General features: G+C 35.3%; 2 protein-coding genes and 1 long non-coding RNA gene across 4 annotated transcripts; 1 reads left to right on the forward strand and 2 right to left on the reverse strand.

Annotated features, from left to right (window-relative positions):
* Positions 1-1020: 1020 nt before the first annotated feature.
* Positions 1021-4969, reverse strand: tax1bp3 (Tax1 (human T-cell leukemia virus type I) binding protein 3). Its single transcript, XM_058791483.1, has 4 exons — positions 4764-4969; positions 3847-3966; positions 3674-3751; positions 1021-1928 (listed from the first exon to the last, which is right to left on the reverse strand). Exons 1-4 carry the CDS (start codon positions 4800-4802, stop codon positions 1788-1790), a joined length of 378 nt encoding a protein of 125 aa, XP_058647466.1. The 5' UTR covers positions 4803-4969; the 3' UTR covers positions 1021-1787.
* Positions 4970-5915: 946 nt separating this feature from the next.
* On the reverse strand, positions 5916-22368 carry nr2f6b (nuclear receptor subfamily 2, group F, member 6b). Of its 2 annotated transcripts, none has more exons than XM_058791480.1 (5): positions 22055-22368; positions 19782-20132; positions 11587-11681; positions 9160-9735; positions 5916-7506 (listed from the first exon to the last, which is right to left on the reverse strand). In XM_058791480.1, exons 2-5 carry the CDS (start codon positions 20048-20050, stop codon positions 7232-7234), a joined length of 1215 nt encoding a protein of 404 aa, XP_058647463.1. In that variant the 5' UTR covers positions 20051-20132; positions 22055-22368; the 3' UTR covers positions 5916-7231. The 2 variants fall into 2 exon arrangements, with proteins under 2 accessions (XP_058647463.1, XP_058647464.1); XM_058791481.1 differs by lacking the exon at positions 22055-22368 and adding an exon at positions 20211-21654.
* Positions 16382-20198, forward strand: LOC131549368 (uncharacterized). Its single transcript, XR_009273387.1, has 4 exons — positions 16382-16948; positions 17329-17416; positions 19845-19981; positions 20069-20198. It is a non-coding gene; the product is annotated as an uncharacterized LOC131549368 (long non-coding RNA).
* Positions 22369-24160: the final 1792 nt, after the last annotated feature.

Genomic DNA, 24160 nt, shown 5'->3' on the forward strand with positions numbered 1-24160 from the left:
GTTTTTGATCAAATAAAGGCAGCCTTGATGAGACTTACTTCTGACAAGTACTTCAGTTTTAAAGTAAAGAAAAGTTCAAATATAATGTTTTTTCTTCTATTATAAAACTACCTGCATTATTTCTTCCCTCTGACTTGTTTGGCAGTGGGATGTCTTTTATTTTTGTGTCCAAAATGGTGGGGGTTTTTTTTCTTATTGTAGGACCGATTAAATGCAGCTGAATTGATCGGAACATTATATTTTATTCATCTATAATTTCTAATATTTTGCATAATATTTTAATTATCAGTCTTTGTTCACTGAAGTATTTGCACAATAAAAACATTTAATTTTCTGTATGCAGGTGATTACATAAAATCTTGATGCATATTTGAAATCATTAGCAGACTGCTATTTGTTTGCATATGAATACTGAACACTATCAGAAAAAAAAAAAAAAAGGGCAAAAGCTGTCACTGGAGCGGTAACTTATCAAAAGGTACACTTTTGTACTTTTTTTACCCCTAAAAATGCATACTAGTGTCTTAAAAGTACATATTAGTACCTTTTGAAAAGATATTGCCAGTGTGAAGGCTTTTGTACCTTTTTTTTTTTTCTAAGAATAAAAGAACACGTCATAGCTAATTCTGTTTTATTATTTATATGATGAATCCTGTCTAATATGCACTAATATCACACTCTCACCAGTTCCCTAGAATATGGAATGAGTGTTTGAAGACGTGCTGCCCTGTAATTATCGGCAGCCTCACTTTTACAGCACTTTGTGAGTTGCATTATGAGCTACCTGGTTGTATGCTCACCTTTGCCGGCTAACATTAAAGAGATGAAAGTAGCCTGAAGTACAAAACTGCCTGGACAAACAGCAAAAGGTCAGGAAATAGATTTGTTGCTCTGAAATGTCACCATTTTCAAGCTTAATGTGAAGACACAGACATTTACAGCCTGACAAAAGAGACTCGTTAGACAGCAGAGCTGAGACAGTAAACACTCCATTTAGATCATTAAAACACACAAAGCATGTGCAAGAAGATTCCTTTATTCGCTTATGTGAAAATAGATCCTCATACAATCAAACGCCCAAAAAAATCAGTATCAAAAAACACTCAAAAACAGGAAAAAGTATCGCTAAATACAAAACTGCAGTGTTCTCAATTGTGCCAAATGCAGATTCATTTTCTATGGTCAGAGGATGATATTTTGATAGGCTAACATTGTGTTAATTAAATACAAAATCAAAGTTATAAGATGAAGAGCAACAAAAATTCAAAAAGGTCTCCCGAACTAGCAAAATTAGTGGTCATTAAAGTACAACTATATGCTGGCTGTTTCCCACATCACTTGATTCGATAATTAACAGGTGTATAAGTATGTGTACGTGTTAACAAAAAAAAGAGGTGAACAAAACTCACTGTAGCCCTTGAGATCTGTAAATTAAATGATAAGTTCACAGACTCATACATTCAAGAGTATATGTGGTAAAGAGTAGTATTTGGCATAAAGTGTAGCTAAATTTAAAGTAATGTAGCAATTTATGGAATGCAAACCACAATCTTTAGATTGTACTCAGAGCAATCATTCACACATATACTGATTCAGTTAGAGTTCAATACGTCAAAATCATCTTTAACAGAAGTCCTTGTTAGTCCATACTGAGTGTAAAGGTTTCTTGGCATCACTCTTTGGCTGAGGGAGGCTGTTTGTTTTTTATTAGTTAAAACATGCTCTGAACATGTGATTAACCAATAAGGACATTCAATTAGCTCAAATGAGCGCATTTCAAATCTGCATTAGTGTTGCATCATGGACTGTCGGACTACGTTCTCCAGAGATTTTCTAGTGACGAGAAGCCTGACCACATCTTCATTCTTCCTGGTGAGTTTTTTTCGTGCCTGATCATGCGTCACCATGGTCATGTCCCAGCCATTCACCTGAAATTGACGGAGTAAAATAAAAAAATTTCTTTTTCAGAAGCATTCGTGGAACGCAGCCAGACTTTTGATCTTTTCCACATCTTTTAGGCTACGTTTTTCGATTTTGTGTCTATGCATAGCTTAAGACAGAATCATCATTTCTATTCATTTTCCGCCGATTTATGCAATCTGATGAGCATTAGCTGCTTCCAGTGTTGTCTGCCTGCATTTTCTCTTCTCAGAGGAAGCTCTTTCGCTGCTCGTATGCCGCTTTAAAATTACGCATTCATAACCCGCCCTGTCTCCGATGACAAACATCCATTACACTTCCACGTTACATTTCTACAGATGAAACACGAAGCTAATAAACACAATTACGACAGTATATACTTTTTATGTGATTTTCATGAGATTCTGCCTGTTTTTATAGCGATACAGGGGGTTTACAGGAGAAATGCCAAGCAGGTATAAAAGATATACAAGGCTACAAATAACCATTTCATTGACATTATATGACCAAAACACACTTAGGCAAGGAAATTTGGCATTTTTGTTGTTTATGTTCAGATCAAAGTGCAAACAACGTAGAAAATGTATCCGCGTGGATAGCATATGCTGTTTACGTCCAGTGGATACTCTCCATAATGGCGCTAGGGTGACGTGGAGGAGACAAATTACTGATGTCCTTGCTATGTTTCTGGACCTTGATTGTGTAAGGATCCTTGCTGTCTATGAGAAGGTTGGAGAGATCATGGGATGCATCAAAAATATCTTAATGTGTGTTCTGAAGATGAACGAAGGTGAGGGGGCAACATGAGTAATTAATGACAGAATTTTTAATTTTGGGTGAACTATCCCTTTAAGTGACATATCGTTCACAAGCAGTTTTATTGACGTCCTTCCATGAGTGATTACATGAGAGATGATGCATTTCGGTAAGTTTTACTGTATCTTTCAACAATGTTCATGCATGTTTATTTCATGCAATAAATTAAATTAGGGCTGCATGATAAAATCGCATGTGATTGTCATGTGCATCTCATCAGTAAAGCCAGATCTGTGATTCGCAGTAAATCTCCATCACGTGCTTTCAAATGGAGCGGCATTTAATACACAGAGCCGTAGATCACTGACAAGCTACTCAATATCGCATTCATAATCGCAGATGAATCCCCTTAGGACTTAGCTTGTCAGCGAACTATGGCTCTGTGTATTAAATGCCGCTCCATTTGAAAGCACGTGATGGAGATTTACTACTAATCACAGAACCAGCTTTACTGACGAGATGCGCAAGACAATCGCATGTGATTTATCATGCAGCCCTAACTTAAATTAAAAAGTGGAAGAGATTCACTGAAGGAAGTTGGTTCACTCAATATAATTAGTACCTAAAGCAGTGAAAATTGAAAACTTAGAATATATTGCATGAGTCATTGACTACTTTTATGTTGCTTTTTGTTTTATTTTGATGCTTGACAGCATCAATCCTCATTCACGTTAAAAAAAAAAAAAAAAAGAAGACGACGTACAATTTAAAACAACATGTAAAAGTAAAATAAGCAATTGAAAATTGTCCTTTTTTTTTGGTGAACCACTGTTTTAAGAGTCACAAAATGAAGAAAAAAAATTATGATGCCACAGTGCCCTCTAGTGGAGATTAATTTAGTAAAATCAGGAACAGTTTTGTTTTGTGACCTGGACAAACCTTTTCAAATCACTGTGAGAATGTCTTCTAATACGGCTGACAGGTTTGCATTTCTCACCTGCATAATTTTGTCTCCCATCTTGAGACCAGCCACCTCTGCAGGTCCACCTTTAGATATGCGTGTGACATAGATTCCCTGTGACGTTAATAAAGTTAGAGTCACTTCTGAATGACAGAGGAGGAAAAATGCCTCTCTAAATAGAATTAAATGCACCAAACATGATTTTTCACCTTGTCTGTCTTGTCTTCAGAAAACGGATTCTGGCTTGAATCTTGGTCAATTCCCCCTCCAATGCTGAATCCTAATATTAAATTATCACCATCCCGTAGTTTGTGAATCTCAATCCGTTGCTGAAATACAGAGGAAAACATAAGACAGCTGACTTACAAGGCAAGCATAGTAAGTAAGTATGTATATATATAAAAACGTAGTTATCTATATACATAGGCAGCATTTTTGAGAACAATGCACACTAGGTGCTGTCTAGGTAGGCTGCTAACTAGGATTTAGACACATCCTATGGGCAGCAGTTTATGACCATATATGGCAGCACTAACGTTACCTGAACAAGAACATAAACCACACCTACTCACTTCACACCTGAGTGACATCAGAACAGACTGAATATAATACAAAAGAACAATTAAACCCCAATTAAATTCATCATTTAAAATTAATTGGATCCCAAAAGTGACTAGCGTTGTATAAATAACATTTCATTTTAGGGATGCCAAATGAACACATTGGTTTTGCTCTAGTTTACAAGTAAAACGTTTGGTTTCGTTATGTTGTGCCCCACGATAATTTTCCATAATATAAATAAATAAACAAACAAATTGAATAATAAATAAATAAATTATTAACTATTGTTCACTTTGTTCGCCCCTGCTGGCTAACGTTAGCCTAGCATGCTAACCCTTTCCATTACATCAGCTGTTAGCTTAAACTCAAATAAACTTAACCAAACTATCCTGTCAGATTATTGTTGAGAATAAAAACATTTTAAACTAACCTCTTTCCCAGTCAAACGATATAAAATGAATCACTGTCGTTGTAAAAACACTAAAACACCGTACACAAAGCTGAAGGCACTGATGCTAGTAAAGCTTTCCATGCTAAAACGTTCCCACACTAAACGCAAACTCACCACAACAGCTGTGACAGGCTGACCAGGGATGAACGACATTTTCTGCTTCTTATAAAACTTATATTCCCTGTTGGGGCTCTTCGGTGTTTAATTCAGTGATTTTCAGTGATAATAATTCGAGTGGGGGTGTTCGGTTCCTCCCCTTTGGCTCTGTGTCATATTGGGGCTGGGCTGGGCTGGGCTGCGCTACACACCCTGCCCTCGAGTCTACATTACACTTCACTCGTTTTATTCATCCTATTCATTCATTTAATTAATCGGATTTGTCAGCTGACCATGTTTAAATGTTGATGTGACTTATTTATGGGCGGATTTACGAGAAAAACACTGATTTCACTGTCGTTTAAACAAGCACCAGGACTGACTCACCAGCAGATGACGCATTCTGATCAGTATTACGTGACAGTCAAAATATTATTTTTTTTTTTATTAGGCCTTTTTTTTTCGAAGCTGTAAATAAAAATATTTTGGAGTATATTTTGCAAATATATTTTACAAAATATTTCAGTACTTGAAATATTGTACTTGTACTTTATTACTTGCATTGTACTTGTACTTTATTTTCACATTACTTTATTAATTGTGAAACTTGTTGATCTTCTTGTGAAACTTCTTGTTTTTGCCTGCAGTGTTTCCCCTTAAGTTTACTATATAATATCTGGATTTGTATTTAATACTCCCTTTTTATTTTAAAATATTTAAAATTATTTATAATAGCATTATCACACTTTATTATTTTGTTCATTATTCTATTTTTTTTAAACTAACTAAATAAAGTGTAATAATATTATCTCTATTATTTATTAGTTATTTATAGTTATAATATTATATATATATATATATATATGTGTGTGTGTGTGTGTGTGTGTGTGTGTGTATGTATATATGTATATATATATGTATGTATATGTATATATATATTTAATGGGTCACACTATGTGTATCTCCAGGTTCTCTTATGAGAGCCAAGCTGAAAAATGTGCACCTCTGTCTATGACACATGCACAAAGGAGCCACACGTTCGACTTTTTCAATGAACACAGAGAAATTATTTTCATTGAATTCATTGAACTTAATTGCAATGCTTTAATTAACAGAAAGTAATAAAACTCAGTCAAACTGAGTAATATTAACAGAGCAGAAACAAATGAGTAAGATGAACGTAATTTTACTAAGTTAACAGTGCATCATCTTTTACAGTAGTATGACCATTTCTTATAAAGGAACTAGCTTTTTTTTTCTTGGACAGCCTCATCATTGACTGTAATACAAAATTTTCTCCACAAAGCTCATTCAACGTAGATTTATATTATAGATGTAGGAATATATTCTAATATTTAAAAAATGCAGATAATATTATATTATTAAACAAAGGATTTGTAATCACTATTAATTAGTAACAAATGCATAGATGCCTTTTTTATTACATAGATGCCAGTTTTATTAATCTTCTAAATACAATAATCATAGACTTCCGACGAAAAAGGTTGGAACAAATATCCTTTTTTCTTGTTTGCAGTTTTTTTATTTGACAAACACTGCTGAAAATGCAAGTGTGTGGTTTTTTTCATGAACAGTCTTCTTACATAAGAGCTTGTTTGTTTATCATTCTTTTTTATTTTAGTATGCAAAAATACTTGATATTTCCCACAGTCGGCAATGTAAATGTTTATACCATTTCTCCACCCCATTGAAAAATTCACCAGAACTGTTTAAATAGGACAATCAAAGACATGGTCTATGTTCAGAATAGCACACTGCCATACTACTCAATGTTTTTGGTATATAGTATGTATACCGTGCATAGTGTGTAATACCTGGAAGTATTCCGAACACAACCAAAGCACACTGCACAGAATATTGTATCCCATAATGCAGTGTGCCATATTTACACGATAAACATGCAATATAATGAGATCAAAATGTAGCATAGTACTGTTTGGGGTATGTAATATTGCATATTTCATTCTGTTTCACATACTATTCAATATAAAGCAGTAATGTGCAGTATGCAAGTATTCCATTCTAAACATAGCCATTCATTGTTCACCACTGATTTTTCAAGTATATAACCCAACATTTATCTCACAAATGCAGTCTGTTATAAAGATTCTTAATGTGCATCTACACTAGCTTTAAAATAGTTCACTATGCTCTGAAAAAGAAGTTATTATACACTCTTCTTTAAAGCTTTGCATCTGCGTCACATATCAGCTGACTTCTTCAAAATCAGTTTCGCGTCAAATGTTCTTGACAGAATTTGTTGATGCTCATGATGTGAAACATGAGGTATCCTGGTGCTGGATGGCTCATTTAAACTGCATAGGAACATACGTGTCAACCTCTTTTAGACATACAGTATATACACAATCAACAAAACCCAAAACACAACATCTATCCACACGGTTACTGTGGAATCATGGGAGCAGCCTGAGATGGGACACGGGAACAAGTCTCTGATTGTTCATCTACTGTCCAGGCACGTATGGCCAGCTGATAGAGCTTCCAGAGAGCTGCATGTCCCGGATAAGCGTCTCAATGGGTGTCTTGCCAACCAGCCGCATGAAGAAGAGTTGAGAGATGAGGTTGGCGGGAACGGCTCTCAGGGCAGGCAGTCGCAGCAGGAGTCGTCCGAAGCGCTGCGGCTGACCTGGATACTGCATGCGCTCGTACTCGGTCAGGGCCACCTGTGCTTTCTCCTGCAGGCTCTCGATGTGCGCCGGATCTGACAGCCCACACGCGTCTGCAGGAAACAGGACAAAGAGTTTACAACACAGCTGCTGGTGAAATACAAACTGCAAATGCGATGGATATTTAGCAATGTTATTTTCTCTTTGAAAAGCTCCCACTTTGCTTCCTGTCCTCTCTACGCTGTCCTATCAAAGGCAAAAATGCCAAAAAAAAAAAACTTGAATTTTAAAAAGAGTGGCTGTACAAAACCCACTGAAACTAAGGCATTCTGAATTTAGCATGTTGCTATGCCTTTACTAAAATATTCTGAGTGGTTTTAACGTTGCTATGCATTTACTAATGAGTTCTGAGTGGTTTTAGCATGATACTATACTGTTATGAGAGTTATTAGTATTTTGCTTTGCCTTCACTAACATATTCTGGGAGGTTTTGCGTGTTGCTATGCCTTTACTGATGTGTTCTGAGTGGTTTTAGCATCCCTGTTGAAAAAACCAGCATAGGGATGGTATGTGTTTAATAATAATATGAGAGGTTTTAGCATTTTGCTTTGCATGTTCTGAGTGGTTTGACCATTTTTAATGCCTTTAGTAACATGTTCCCAGAGATTTTAGCATTTTGCTTGGTTTTACTAAAATGTCCTGAGTGGTTTTAGCATATTGCTATGTAGAACAATTTAATCATGTTTAGATAGTTTAGATTTTGCTATGTGTTTAATAACGTGTTTTCAGAGGTTTTAGCATGTTGCTATGCCTTTGCTAATATGTTCTCAGAGATTGTACTATACCTTTACTAACATGTTTTGTGAGGCTTAGCATGTTTCTATGCCTTTATTATTGTGTTCTAAGTGGTTTTAGCATGTTGTTATGCCTTTTAATGTGTTCTAAGTGGCTTTAGCGTGTTGTTTTATGTTTACTAATGTGTTCTTAGAGATTGTAGCATGTTTCTATGCCTTTGCTAACATGTTCTGAGTGGTTTTAGCATTTTGTTGTGACTTTTAATGTGTTCTAAGTGGTTTTAGCTTGTTGTTATGCCTTTTAATGTGTTCTAAGCATGGTATGTGTCTAATAATGTTATGAGAGGTTTTAACATTTTGCGTTGCCTTTACGAATATTCTGAGAGGTTTATAATTTTGCTATGCTTTTACTAACATGTTCTGAGTGGTTTTAGCATGTTGTTATGCCTTTAATAACATGCTCTCAGAGATTTTAGCATTTTGCTATGCCTTTGCTAACGTGTTCTGAGTGGTTAGAGCATGTTGCTATGCAAACGTTTTCTGAAAGGCATGTTTATATGCATTTAAGGAGTTCTAAATGGTTTAACTCCTTTGCTGTGTGGTTAGAATGGTCTTAGTGGTTTTTAGTAAGCTACTATGCAATTTCTAGGAAGTTTTGGATGGTTTCAGTGTGGTTCCTCATTGTCTCAAGTCAAAATATGTTACCCTAAAAGTCCAAGTTTCTATGATAATCATAGGCATGGTTATTGTCCCTCTTTCAATATAAGTCTTAGGGATTTTGTTCCATCCAGCAGGCAAAAAGTGTATATTTAATAACTTAAAATATTAGCAAAACTTTCCTCAAATGCATATTCTGTTGTTCAGATTTGTAACCCCAAGTATAAACAACGTAAAAATTATGCATTACTTGATAAAATATTAATTTGAAGCCAGTGCTTTGGAATATATATTTAACACAGGCTCATCACTCACCTGGTGAGAACAGAGCGATGGCTTTCAGACAGCTGTATTCGGCTGAATCCACCTGCAGTCGTGTCAGCTTGTCCACCTGGTCCTGGAAGACCCGCACCTGGTCCATGAAGGACACAACGCGGTCAGCAGGCATGGGGGAGGAATGAAAACCAGCAGCTGCCAGCAGGGGGGCCGTATGCAGTGGCAGAGCAGATTGAGCTGCATTTAGGATGAACAGTTCACTCCAGCTGAGCCTCAGAAGGGCCACCTGCTCCGACACGGGCAGGTCAGGAAAGTAGGGGATATTCCGCACCCACTCGATGGTACTGAAGAGCAGCCGAGCCGCTAGCTCGCATATATTGTCGATGCCCATGACAGAGCTGTTGCCTCCTGAGAGCTGCTGGCCGCACTGGGCTCCGTAGCGACTGTTGGGGTACGGCTCTGCTCTCAGCAGCTGAGAGATGAGTTCAGACACTGGCTGACCGTTGAAGAATTCAGCACCCATGCCATGACCTCCTCCAACATCACCACCTGCTCCAACCATGGAGGCTGGACTGATGCCGGCATGGGAGGGAGGGATTCGACCACGCTGGACCGCTGGAAAATACAAGAAAAAACAACAGATAGAAAGGAAACATCAATATAACGATACAAACAGAAAAAGCCCTTCTGAATGACACAAGTAATATGAAACTAGCAAAGTTATGTGGGAAACGTTTGTTTGGGACAACGTCAGAAATATAAATAAATGGACTACAATACACTGCAATGGTCATTATACACTACAAGTCAAAAGTTTTTAAACAGTAAGATTTTTGAGAGTAACAGTAAGTCTCTTTTGCTCACCAATCTTGCATTTATTTCATCCAAAGTACAGCAAAAAGAGAAAAAAATTGAAATATTTTTACTATTTAAAATAAGGGTTTTCTATTTGAATACATTTCAAAATGTAATTTAAATGTGATTTCAAAGCTGATTTTTTTTGCATCATTACTCTAGTCACGTGATCTTTCATAAATCATTCTAATATTCTGATTTGCTGATCAAAAAACTATTATTATTACTATGCTGAAAACAGCTGAGTAGATTTTTTTCAGGTTTCTTTGATGCATAGAAAGTTCAAAAGGACAGCAATGATTTGAAATAGAAATCTTTTGTAACATTATAAATGTCTCTATCATCACTTTTGATCAATTTAAAGCATCCTTGCTAAATAAAAGTATTAATTTCTATAATTTCTACCCCCCCTCCCCCAAAAAAACAAAATTAAATCAAAAAATAAAATAAAATTATACTGAAATTATACTGATATTTGGATCTTTCTATTTATAAAAAAATACTGAAAAAATTTACTCAACTGTTTTAAATATTGATAATAATAATAATAATAATAATAAATGTTTATTGAACATCAAATCAGCAGCAAATTAGAATGATTTCTAAAGCATCATGTGACACTGAAGACTGGAGTAATGATCCTGAAAATTCAGCTTCGATCACAGGAATAAATTACATTTTAAAATATTTTCAAATAGAAAGCAGTTATTTTAAATAGTAAAAATATTTCATAATTTGCTTGGTGAGCAGAAGAACATTCTTAAAAAAAAAAAAACATTAAACATCTTACGGTTCAAAAACCTTTGACTGGTAGTGTACAATTTAGAGTACATTGTTGCAGGTCCATTAATGATAATTAATAATCATTTCTTCAGAAATATCATATTTATCCATTAGGAAAATACATACTTTAATTTCACAAGTATATTTTCTGCACCGTTTTTTTTTTAGTTTGCTTGAAATTGCCTTACTGTCCCTTAAATTACAGTTTTTACAATGTCCAGTTTTTGAATTGATGAGTCTTGAGTTCAAAATAATGAATAAAAATGTTAGTAAAATGTATTTATAGAATCCAAATACCTTAGAAAAATAGACTGAGTTTAAATGTAATTGTCTTTCAAATGAGAAAATATTTAATTTTACTCATGTCCACAAATATTCTGTCAACTGTTACTAACAAACACCACCCTGAAAACTAACAAATGATTAAATGGTCACAAATGGTCATAAAAACACGTGACCAGCATCATGTGATGCAATATTCTGCTGCAGCAGACATATTGATCACATTATGATGAATGTCTTTCTAATTGTCTTTTTTATGTTATGATATAACAAGGCCAGTTAAGTCTTGCCATTGAAGTTGAGTCAAATATTGTTACCTGTCAACCCACATAGCTTCTACGTAACAGTTGACAAACATTTTTTTCTTTGTAATATCAAAATGGCATTTAATAATTAAGCTTAGCAACTAGCAGATATGTTACACTGATAAAACGTTGTGTTGAGAAAGCACATTGTTTTTACACTTTTCTGATGTGAAATGACTAGAATGACTCATGTATGGTAAAATATTTATTGGTTCATTATTATATTCACTGGTTTGCTGACCTTCTTTCCTCATACCGACCCGGAAACACTTCTTCAGACGGCAGTACTGACACTGGTTACGGTGGTGCTGATCAATCTGACACTCTCTGTTTGACCTGTGAAGACAGTTTAGACACCTTTGAGCCGAGAGAATACATGAGATCATTTAAGATTTATCACTTTTGAAAGATAATGTGCGATCAGTGAAAGGTTGCCAGGTGTGAACATCACTATTTACAGATTGCATGATTAAAAAAGATAAGAATCTTTCAATAAAGTCATGATCATTTCTTTCCTGAATGTTATATGTGAACAAATGTGACCCTGGACCACAAAACCAATCTTAAGTGTACATTTTTCGAAATAAATAAGCTTTCCATTGATGTATGGTTTGTTAGGATCGGACAATATTTGTCTGAGATACAACTATTAGAAAATCTGGAATCTGAGGGTGCAAAAAAATAAAAATATTGAGAAAATCACCTTTAAAGTTGTCCAAATTAAGTTCTTAGCAATGCATATTACTAATCAAAAATGAAGTTTTGATACATTTACGGTAAGAAATGTACAAAATATCTTCATGGAACATGATCTTTACTTAATATCCTAATGATTTTTGGCATAAAAGAAAAATGGATAATTTTGACCCATACAATGTATTTTTGGCTATTGCTACAAATATACCCCAGCGACTTAAGACTGGTTTTGTGCTCCAGGGTCACATATCATAATCTCTGCAGATACTTAACAATTAGGGTTTACATACCAGATTCAAAGTAATTAAAGACACAGTCACCCTTATAAATGAATTAATAAATTATAAATGCATTGTATTGAGTGTCTCCCAATAAACTGACACAATCCCTATAACGAGTACAAATGCAAACTGACAAGAAAAAAATATAAAAAGGCAAGAGTGACTTAACTTCATTGAATGTTGATGAATAAAAATAGAACTGTGAACAAAAGTGAAACCTGTGTGCTTTAAGTAATTTGTGTTATAAAGGTACAAATTCAAACTCAATAACTCTAATAGAAATATATCAGTTGGGCATTTAAATCAAACCAAAAAAGCTGAATGTGAATTAATCTCCGTCCTTTCTGAGCTGTCATGTGTGAAGAGCTCTCCAGTGATTCTCAGGTAAATTATAATCACTTGCGTAACCTTGGCACAAACACAAAGGACACAATTCTGTTCACTCATTCCTAAAGTTCCCATGGCAGCCAGGCTAATGTTAGATCTGCTGTAAGAGGCCAATTATACACAGAACATGCACAATTGTGTTTCGACAGCCATGTCCACATTCAGCTGTAATGGCTGGGTATTCTTCTGGATCGGGAAATGAAAATGTAGCATGTTGCTATTATTGCACACTGTGGATGTTTTTGTCATTCTGTTTGCTCCCAGAAAATCTTATAAATAAGTCAAGCCATCATTAAATCTTACTAACTTAATCAAATATGTGACCCTGGACCACAAAACCAGTCTTAAGTCTCTGGGGTATATTTGTAGCAATAGCCAAAAATACACTGTATGGGTCAAAATTATAGATTTTTCTTTTATGCCAAAAATCATTAGTATATTAAGTAAAGATCATATTCCATGAAGACATTTAGTAAATTTACTACTGTAAGTATATCAAAACTTCATTTTTGATTAGTAATATGCATTGCTAAGAATTCATTTGGACAAATTTAAAGGTGATTTTCTCAATATTTAGATTTTTTTGCACCCTCAGATTCCACATTTTTAAATAGTTGTATCTCAGCCAAATATTGTCCGATCCTAACAAACCATACATCAATGGAAAGCTTATTTATTCAGCTTTTAGATGATGTATAAATCTTAATTTCGAAAAAATTGACTGGTATTGTGGTCCAGGGTCATATATGGCTATGCTTAAAGAAATGGTTTTGACATAAGGTACACATACAAACCATGACCTTCAAAATGTCCTGCTGCGGTCAAAAAGAAACTGATTCATTTGATTAATTTGTTGGTGGTCACCAAGTCATTGTTCTGTAGACTCTCAGCTTCTGTATACTGTGATACATCTTGCTGCTGTTTATTTAGGCGACATGCATTTGAACTTTGCTCAACATGTCACATCGCCAACAGTTCCTGTTACTCGTCTCAATTTTTGAAGAAAATGACAGACTGAAGGTTGCTTCTGTTGCTGTTTGTATGAGTACTTCTAACCAAAAAAAAAACTACTTCTAACCAGCTTGGGGAGGGCTTGTACTGCAAGTTTTTCAAGTTGTACCTGGACAATATGGACAACTGTGTTCAACTAAAAATGTTTTGATGCAAAGTGAAAGAAATTCCTCTTTACTTGCAGGAAACAGCCTACATTTTAACATTAGTAGTAATGTTACCTGATTAACATTATAGCAGGGTTCACAGTGCCCCACTCGCATTTGCAACTGTGTGTGCCAAATGTAAAATGTATTTAGGAGCACGTGTGCCAAAAAAAGAAAATAAAAGTCTAAAAAATTTCTCAAATTTGGCGACAAAATAAATAAATAAACTGCAAAAGAGACTGTTATATATATATATATATATATTCAAAAAAGGCTATGATTTCAATGATTAAATATGTGCACTGCACGTTTCAAAGTCAAATCACGGAGCTGTCACGCGGTTTCAGAGCCGCTTGCAATCAATAACTCGCATTTATGCCAAACTGACTGCAAATGATCTGCTTTTGATTAAATTATGTCAGTGTTCACTTCATTATGTTTATATTGTAATATGTTGTAGAGATGGTTAAGAATTTGAATCTCCCTCACCTGTTTGAAAAAGCAGCCAGCAATGGTAAAGCATTTCAAAATAAGAGTCTAATTTCATATCGTACTGTCACCAACTGAATTGCAGTGGTGAAACTATTTAAAATTTATTAACCGATTTTAATGTGAATTATATTGTATTGTGATGGATGAAATTGAGCTTTTCGAAACTATTAGTTAAACCATTGCATTGCATTGATTCACTGTTTTGAAGCACTCCAATCGGAATTGTGAATCGGAGCGGGTTCGTGAATCATTTGATTAAGATCCGAACTTCGGAGCGGCTTTGTGAATCATTTGGCTAATTGACTAATTGGGGGAGACCAGGTGTGGTTGTAACATGGGGAGAGTTGTAATAACACCATTTCCACCTATCAGGGATAAGCTAGGAGTCCTATGATAATTTCATTATTTACCCACTTTCACCCTGATCTTATGGTTGTCAAGGCTGTAAATAGGTATATGCAGATTTTATAAAGAAAAAACTGAATTTGATGTAAAAATCCATTTTTTTTAACCAAAATTATATTTTACTTAGTAGGCTACTTAAACTGTTGCAGATTAAATCATATAACTTACATTAGAATAAATTGTAGATTCTCAGGCAAAATGTGATGCATTTTTAAACTGCTAATTTCAAACCATAACGCTAATACTTTTACTTTTAGTCATTTAGCAGACGCTTTTATCCAAAGCGACTTACAAATAAGAAAAAGTAACTAAAACTAAAAGTTAAAACTCTATAAATACTACACATGTAAGAAAATAAAGAAATTAAATAAAAATGACAAATGCAATAACATTTCAAAAACTACACATTTAAATGAAAACAAAAAATAAAACTAAAAACAATTAAAATACTAAAACAACAAAAGGTATGAGTATAATAATGATTCTAACATAACATAAAAACAACTACATGTGTATGTACAGCCACACACATATACATATACATACATACACATATAAATAAATTCTATATATATATATTATTTCATTTCCATTTAGTATGTTGAAGTACTAAAATAACTCAAATTAAATAAAACTAAAACTTAATAAATTAAAAAAAAACCTATGCAGACATAATTTTTAAAATGAATAAAATGACAACATTACTATAACTAAAATAGATAACAAATACAAACCAAACTGAATTAGTTTATCAGTAATACTAAAAAAAACACTGAGCCAAAAAAAAAACAGCAGTAACTTACACATAGTAAGAAACGGTTATAAAAACCGAAACAGAAGTGAAACAAGTAGGAAAGAGGAAAAATAAAAAGCGATACTCATAATACAGCTTCTAAACATGGGGTGGGGTAAGTTGTAACACATTTTAGCATTCCCTTACATAGAACTGAGAACTTTCATGTTGTCTATATGTAGCTTTTTTGGTGGAAGTGTTGGTTAAATGTGCCCAATGCAGTTTCTGGATCCACCAAGTCTGCACTCTAGGGTTAAAAACATTGGTTTGTCACCATTGTGACTCTGATTGAGAAAATTCATACATAGACACAATCTCACACACAAATTTGCACAGTTTTTTTGTTAGATCTACATATTCTTTACTTCAGTATGAGTTGAGTGTTCAGTAAGCATAAATACTGTTAAGGAAGTTTCTTCTAGTAGTCTAATTTACACATATATACGCACACACTCCTGCATCGAACAGAAAGCGGTTTTGAGCTGTGGTCATTCGTTGAAAGTACGACATTGTATTGCATTGTTTTTTTCAATAAACCTGTTTTTGTCTGACTGTTACAACTTACCCCAGTATGTGTTGTAACAAAGGCACTCCATGTATTTGATATCAACTTATAAGGGCTGTGATGTTTTTGCAGAGGTTTGAATTGGTGCCTTTTGTAGTGAACAAATGTGACCCTGGACCACAAAACCAGTCTTAAGTGTCTATTTTTCGAAATTGATGTATGGTTTGTTAGGATCAGACAATATTAGGCTGAGATACAACTATCTGAAAATCTGGAATCTGAGGGTGCAAAAAAATCTAAATATTGAGAAAATCACCTTTAAAGTTGTCCAAATGAAGTTCTTCCAGGGGCGGATCTACCGGGGTGGCACGGGTAATAAAAAGCTGTGCCACCCCAGAATTATCACAGAATAAAATATACATGTAAGCAGTGTTTCATGTGATGCTTTTCAGCCGCGGCGATGACAGCGTAATGGAAGATAATGGCAAAAAAAAAACAACAACAAAAAACACGCCTTTCACTAAAGTGTGCACGATGGTTGCACGCGCACGCAGCGCGCCCAGTGTAGTCGGCTTCATTAACAAATGACTCTTATGAGTCGGTTCTTTTTGAGTCAAAAACACAAAGCGCAGCCCATTCACTAACGAATTGTTTTTACTTTTGTTAGTGAATCAGATAATGCTTCTCGGTTTATTCAGAAGTCCTCTGATAAATCTAATCCCGTCCAGATATGTCTGAGATTCATCGTGTAATTGTTTGGTGATCGGTTCTCCGACCGCTCGCTCCACTTTCATCATGGATATAGAGGCCTTTCTGCCACATCGGATCAAACAATAACATGAAATCAGTAAGAAGATGCCGATCACGAAAACTAATAGCAGAGTTAGGTAAGAATTTTGTATTGCAGTTTTCTCGATTGTTAACATAATATAACTGATTTTAGTTGGCCCATTTTCCCAAACCATTAATTCAGTTCTCAAAACAAAGACACATTTCTCAAAAAGTTTAACAAAAAGTATAGGTAGCAAAACTGATGATACCAATCAGAATCTGCATCCTAACAAAGGAGAGAGGAGATAGCTGAACAAATAATATACATGGGTTTTATACTTACACATTCAGTATAATTACAGTACAGTACCAGTACATGATGGAAATTTCACTATTCTATATGTACAGTAAACTGTAACACATGTTGTACACCTTTAAACGTGTGACTGTCAAATTTTATTTGTAACCATTTTTTATGTGTACTGCTTGTTTGCAGAAATGAGATATAGCTAGTCTTGTGGCAGGAGACCAGGAAACTGGGTAACACTTTATTTCGATAGTCCACATTAGACATTCTACTAACAGTAAGTAACTTTGCAACTACATGTCAACTAGCAGTCATTATAGTATTAGTAGACTGGCTGCTTAATATCTTCTAACACTTTATTCTGATGGGTCCACAACATACTGACTATGAGAAACCTTGCAAGTATATGTCAACTTATTCTACTAACCCTAAACCTACCCTACTGAGAGTTAGTAGACATGTAGTTGCAAATTAATGTGAATTATTTGACATGTAGTTACAAAGTTACCTGTAGTTAGTAGAATGTCTAAAGTGGACTATTGAAATAAAGTGTAACCGGAAACTGCTATAGTACTGTATACTGTAATGAAATTTGATCAAATGTGCAGAGGATGCTGATTTCATTTTAAAAAAAATTGTAACTGTACTGTATTGTGGTGCATACCAAGTTCATATGCAATTATTTGGTATTTGAAATTTTCTAGTGTTTTTCATCTACTGCAAGATTACTTTACAGTAGTAAAATTAAAATTATCTGTTCCCAAAATTCAATGCTGAATTATTATTATCATCTGTAATTTAATTTAAGTTGTATACTGTAATAGACATTGAGCTGCAAAAATAATTCCTGAATCCTAAGAGTTTTTGTTAAGCGCTAATGATCTCATGAGTGTTCACTGGGCAGGAAAGTCATCTGTGTATTTGAATTGTGTGTAAGCATTTAAGAATACCTGTAATAAGTAGACTGAAAAGTTTGAAAGATAAATGTATTCTGGCTTGTCTTAAAGTGTTGTTTAAGAAACATAAATAGTTTGGTCAGTTAGATGTTCTAGATGTTTGCTATAATGTTGCTAGTTGGTTGTTAGGATATTCTGGATGGTTGCTAGGCTCTTGTTATGCAGTTGCTGGGGTGTTGCTAGACTACTGATAGTGTGTTCTGGGTGATTACAGACATTCTCACCTCTGGTAATAACAGAAAATCAAACATTGTTTTCAAAACTGATCCAGTTTCAATGCTTTGATATTATTGTATTTCTTTCTAATGTTAGGAAATTCAAAAGTGTTACTCTTAAACTTGCACTAAAACGTGATTTATACCATCTAAGTAGCCTATGTAATATTAATAGAACCGCATGTCTTCTTTAGTGATACAAGCTCAGAAACATTTACATCCTGTTGAAGTTTTTTTATATTGTGTATTCACTTGGTGCCATGATGGATATTGAAATGTTGTAATTTATTTTTCATTTTAAACAGTATAGATGATTACTTAATGGTAATGCAATATTTGTGAACAACTGTGCATGTCAGACAATAAATCCCCCAAAAATATGCAAGGGGGCTTGCTTTGGTGTTGCCACCCCTCATAGACCCCATGCCACCCCTTTGCCACCCTAAAAATTATTTTCTAGATCCGCCCCTGTTCTTAGCAATGCATATTACTAATCGAAAATTAAGTTTTTATACACTTACGGTAAGAAATTTACAAAATATCTTCATGGAACATGATCTTTACTTAATATACTAATGATTTTTGGCATAAAAGAAAAATTTATCATTTTGACCCATACAATGTATTTTTGGCTATTGCTACAAATATACCCCAGCGACTTAAGACTGGTTTTGTGGTCCAGGGTCACAAATGTGTGTATAAACGTGTACTATGTATAAAAGTTTGAGCACTCTAGCTCACAAATTCAGCGAGTTACAGATGTTGGAACAAAAAGTGTTACAACCATACCCGATCTTCCCCTACCGATCTGAAATGATGGTTCACGAATCATTATTCAGATCGGAACTACACAGCGTGGATTGTGAATAATTTAATTTAGATGGGAACTTTGGGAGTGGGTTTGTGAATCTTTTGATTCAGATCGGGACTTCGTTGCGCATATCGTGAATCATTGAATGTGGGTGTGTGAGACTGAAACAAATATTTAAAAAACTAAAGTACTTTTTTTTTCATTGTGCCCCTAAATTGATTTAGGAGCACATGCTCCTTGAGAAAAAAAAGTCAGCGTCAAGCATTTATTATAGCATGATTACTATGATTTATTCATCTCCCTTATTACAGGCTCTGATTCACGAGTATGTAAATGTTCACTTACATACACTGTAATTTATATGTCAGTAAGAGGTTAACAGAGTTCATAGAAAGTTCAGCCAAATTCCTTTGCCAAGCTGCATCTGGAAACAAGGCGTGTGATTGGCTGTTGAGCCTGAGCAGTTGCAAATCTTTTTGCTTATTTAAATATAGATGGCATTGAGCCTTCAGTTTCTTGCTAGAAAACTGACTGTTGTGTTAGTTTGTGGTAATCAAATTTTGCATTTAATTAAAAAAAATTAAAAATGTAAGTGGAAATCATGAACCCGTTTGCTAACCAATGTAAGACAGTGTGATGGATAATATGTGTGTGTCTCACCTGCAGGTGTAGTTGAGGTTCCGTCTGATGCTCCTCTTAAAGAAACTCTTGCACCCTTCGCAGGTGAAAACGCCATAGTGCTTGCCGCTGGATTTGTCCCCACACACCACACAGTCCACCACGCAGGCCTTGTCCTCCTCGCCACCTTCTACATCGCTGTTTCCCGCCCGGGGCGAGCTGCTCTCCTCCTCCCCCCGCAGGTAACCTTTCTCGCCGAGTCCATTAGCGCCGCCGTTGGGGTTGGCCCATCCCCCGCTCACCATGGCCATCTCTGTGTTCACCAGCAGGAGCTGCTTGAGAAACCTTCCCACGTCGAGAATTCACAGCCACCCCGGAGCGAATCCCTAAAAGCTGCAGACAGTAAGCCGAACAAGTCAGACTCGGAGGAGAAACACGCTTAACAGCCCTCTGAAGACCTCCGAGGCTTACCGGGCTGACATGTTTTTGTCATATCACAATCCCTGTTGCTTTTCTTCGTGTACCCTAACCACAAAACGCACTGAAGATCTCAAGATCCCTTTGATTCACAGAGTAGTTCAGAGTTGTACAGCTCACCTCGCCCTTTTCACAGGAAACAATAAATTACACATAAACGCACCCAGACTTCAGGGAAAAGACAAGCTCATCCACATGCTGCACAGCTCTGAGACGTGGATGAAATGAAACTCCTTCTCAGCTCCCAGCCGCTGTGACATTACACCAGGAAAACCTACTCTACATGCCCCCTAGTAACCAACAAGTTAAACCAGTTCCTTCGGTACTGAGAAACATGCGCTCATGTTTAGAAACGTTGAGGGTATTACAGGTCACTTGGGTAGGTTTGACTCAACCTGCCAGTGCGTTTCGTATTTACTAGTTCATGTTTTGGTTAGAAAAATCACAAATGAGATCACTTAGTATCTCTGTTGTTTCTCCTGGACAGCAATGAGATTAAAGGGAGAGCAAATGGAGACTAAGTTAAGCCTCCTGCTTCTCAGATTTTTGCTTCTGTGCAGAACTCCCCTCTAATCTCATAAGTGTCTTCTCTAGTTTCTCAATAATGTGCTCAGAAGATACCACAGTCTGTGAAGTCAAACATTTTCTCATCTAATTCTACCAAGAATTTTATTTTATGGCTTTATGGTTTTATTGTATATCAACTATGGTCTCATTTGTGTAATTTTACCCCTGAGCTAAGGAAGTACCACTCCTGAGCAATAAAATGATCTTCTGAGGTTATCTAAACGTCAAATAATCCAAAAGAAACTGCTTCCTTTAACCCTTGTGTATCCTTAGAGACTTTTTTTGTTGTTGTTGTTGTTAATGCAAACAGCATCAAATTTGCCAAAAATGTGTATTTGTATTGAAATTTTAATATTTAATTGTTATAAATCTATTTTATACTAGGTACAATAAAAAGTTACACTCAGGACCTTAAGGACACAAATATCTCCATTAAAACTGCAATATTTAATCCCAGTGCCATTTAGCTATAAAATCATGCATTCTTTGATTCTGTTGGCAATGCATCGAAATTTGTATTATTTTTATATTTTTTTAAATGTTGAATACTTTCCACCTGACAGCACCATTTTCTGAGGTTTGGCCTATATATAGCAAATACTCATGTTTTTCCTGTTTTCTGCTTAAGCTGAAAAAAGGCCAACTGAAATTGTTAAATGTTAATATATGTTATATATGTTAATATGAGATTATGTAATTATAATTGTGTGGTTGCATTGCTATCAATATCAGGAATGGATTTTTTTCAATGTGACATTGCACACAAAAAAGTAACGTGAAACAGTTAATTAATCACTGACACATCCAAGACTGTAATAATGCATCAAAAAAGCATTTAGTGTGTGGAAAATACATATATATGCATGCTCAGGACTGATGTTAATAAATAAATAAAAATCTGTAAAAAGTGGAAAACAATTGAATAGAATATTTTTATGACTATTTTTCACACTAACATTTTTGTCCTCTAAGGACCTTATATAACTTTTTTATAATTGACACACAAGGGTTAAACTGCTAATAAAGAGCTGCTTCCAAACAGCAGAAAACCACAATGCCAAACATGCAGACAGCAACCTGGCTAATGATAAACAGAGCTCAGCCCCCACCCTGCTCCTCAAGGAGCAAAGTTCAACAAAGTTCCTTGCTCTTTCACTTGGTTAAACAACACAATCCTGCAACTTAGCAGAGAAGCAAGCACCTTTTGGTTGAGCCTCAGTACACTCTGTGCAAATATGAGAGAGAGAGAGAGAGAGAGAGTCCTTCTGTACCTTGTTTCGTCAGTGCCGGTTAGTCCAGCCGTATGGTCTCCGGGGCCTCAGCATTCCCAGGAACCGACCTTAAGCTCTTTTAGCCGTCCGCTGCTTCCCGTGCCCTGCTTTTCTCCATTCATCAGTAAATCATGAGATCCAACGGTCAGGAGAGACAGCTGACCCGAGCGTCTGTGGTGACTGGCCAACAAGCCTCGCTCTGTTCTCTGTGTCTCTGTCTCTGTCTCTCTCTCTCTCTGAGTAGTGGAGGGCGAGCGAGCGTGTGTCTGTGTGTTCAGGGATTTGACACTGCTATTCAAGCCCTCTGGTTGCCATGGTGCCGCCTGCCTTATAAGGGTAATAGAGTCAAAGAGCAGTGAGTGGGCTGTAGCCACTCTACACAAACAACCAGGAATGTGTTACCACACACACGGTTAACCCCTCCAGGGTTGACCATAGGTGCACTTAGCATGCCTCTGAGGGCGGAAAAGACCTACTTAGTGGAGATCTAAATATTAGAAGATGTGTCAGCGTGATTACAATCAAAGAATATGGCAGTTTTACAACTGTAGAAAGTTCCTCACCAAACACGAGCTTGAAAAAAACACTAGCATTTCATCCTGTTTCACCAATCATCGCGTAATATTCTGAAAGAAGTCATTGTTTCATGCGGATGTGTTTTTGTGCTCAGCTGGTTTTAATGTGCTGTATTGAAGAGCTTTGTGCTGTTTTGTTAATCTGATTTAGGGCTGTTTTAGATCACTCTTTTTGTCTTCTCATCTGATTGTTTTGGCTTTTACCCTGTCTTAAAGCAAGCAAAGCTGGTCTTAGTTTGTTTAGGACAGTCTGTGGCCCGAAACTCATCTTAAACCAGCAAACTGCTTCAGATGGTAAAATGTCAGGTGGTACAACCTCCCAAATTTTTATAATTTAAGTATGTTTAACATAAAAAAAAGTTAAACTTCTTAGACATAATGATAACGCTTACATTCAAAAGTGCAAAGAAAATAAGTGTAAAGAGTGTAAAGTGCAGAGAAAATACATTGATTTTTAATTTGATATTATATTAACTTGATACATTATATATTTTTTGTTACTAAAGTTTGTTAAAAGTGGTATAAACATGCATTTTTCATTCCTTTTCTTTACCTCAGACACTCTTAAAAGGCTTCCGTAAGTTATATTCTCTTACACAAACCTGTAAACCAAAATAAGTTGCCAAAACTCATTTACATAAGAAAATGTAAGATTTTTATTCTTATAGATTTTTATTTTGTACTCATACATGTCAATTGCTCCTATAACTTGAAATAATCTTGCGCGTACACACACACAAAACATTATATAATTGATTTTAGCCTTTTAAGTGCCATGGCAAAGCATGCTGGGAAATAGACATCCCAGCCCACTTTCAGTTAAATTTAGTTTAAATGAAAGAAGAAGAAAAAAAAGGTTAATTAAACTCAAAAAATAAGACAATTAAAATTAAGAAGTTTACTTAAGTCAGTTTCATGAACTCAAAGGAAAAATAAAGTTGTAAATAATCATAAAAGTTGATTTGAACTAATTTGTTTAATTCAAGTTTGCCTGACTCAAACCAATGAATTATTTTGAGCATGGAAAGTTACTGCTTTACTGATTTGTTTTATGTATGTATGTATGTATATATATATATATATATATATATTCATATATTATTTTTTCCTTTCCTTTCATTTACACTTAATTTAGGTTTTCCCTATATACTCAAACCAATGAATTCTTGTGAGCATTAGGGTTTACAGTGATTCTTTGTATATTTTTGTCTTTTTCAAGTCATGTTTATTCTTTTCAACCATATGTTTTATCAAAATAACTCACTGCTTTACTGATTTGCATCCTATCAAATCCAGATGGCAGAGATTTTGAGCTGTTTGTCCTGTGCTCTCTGTTTGTTTTCACTCTCTGTGTGTGTTTCCAGGTTTCTGGGGTTGAACTGGTCTTTGATCCGGAATGCAGTCCTTCCTGGATTCTGATCACTTAGTATCTCTACAGTCTCTCTTTCCTACAAATAAAAGTCAAATTATCATAGATGATTTATCTAGTACAGACCATGCAGTCGCAATTCCAGCCCTTTTATTTTAAATT

The sequence above is a fragment of the Onychostoma macrolepis genome, chromosome 11 (genome assembly GCF_012432095.1).
Source record: "Onychostoma macrolepis isolate SWU-2019 chromosome 11, ASM1243209v1, whole genome shotgun sequence".
NCBI classification, from domain to species: Eukaryota; Metazoa; Chordata; class Actinopteri; order Cypriniformes; family Cyprinidae; genus Onychostoma; species Onychostoma macrolepis.

Excerpts from the sequence above, each read along its gene's own strand:
- tax1bp3 (XM_058791483.1), bottom strand. The coding sequence starts at position 4,802 with ATGTCGTTCATCCCTGGTCAGCCTGTCACAGCTGTTGTG. Across the intron at positions 3,967-4,763 it reads AGCCTGTCACAGCTGTTGTG|CAACGGATTGAGATTCACAA; the intron begins GTGAGTTTGCGT and ends TCTGTATTTCAG. Across the intron at positions 1,929-3,673 it reads TGGGAGACAAAATTATGCAG|GTGAATGGCTGGGACATGAC; the intron begins GTGAGAAATGCA and ends CGTCAATTTCAG.
- nr2f6b (XM_058791480.1), bottom strand. The coding sequence starts at position 20,050 with ATGGCCATGGTGAGCGGGGGATGGGCCAACCCCAACGGCGGCGCTAAT. Across the intron at positions 11,682-19,781 it reads AACCTCAACTACACCTGCAG|GTCAAACAGAGAGTGTCAGA; the intron begins GTGAGACACACA and ends CTGTCTTCACAG. Across the intron at positions 9,736-11,586 it reads GGTCGGTATGAGGAAAGAAG|CGGTCCAGCGTGGTCGAATC; the intron begins GTCAGCAAACCA and ends TGTATTTTCCAG.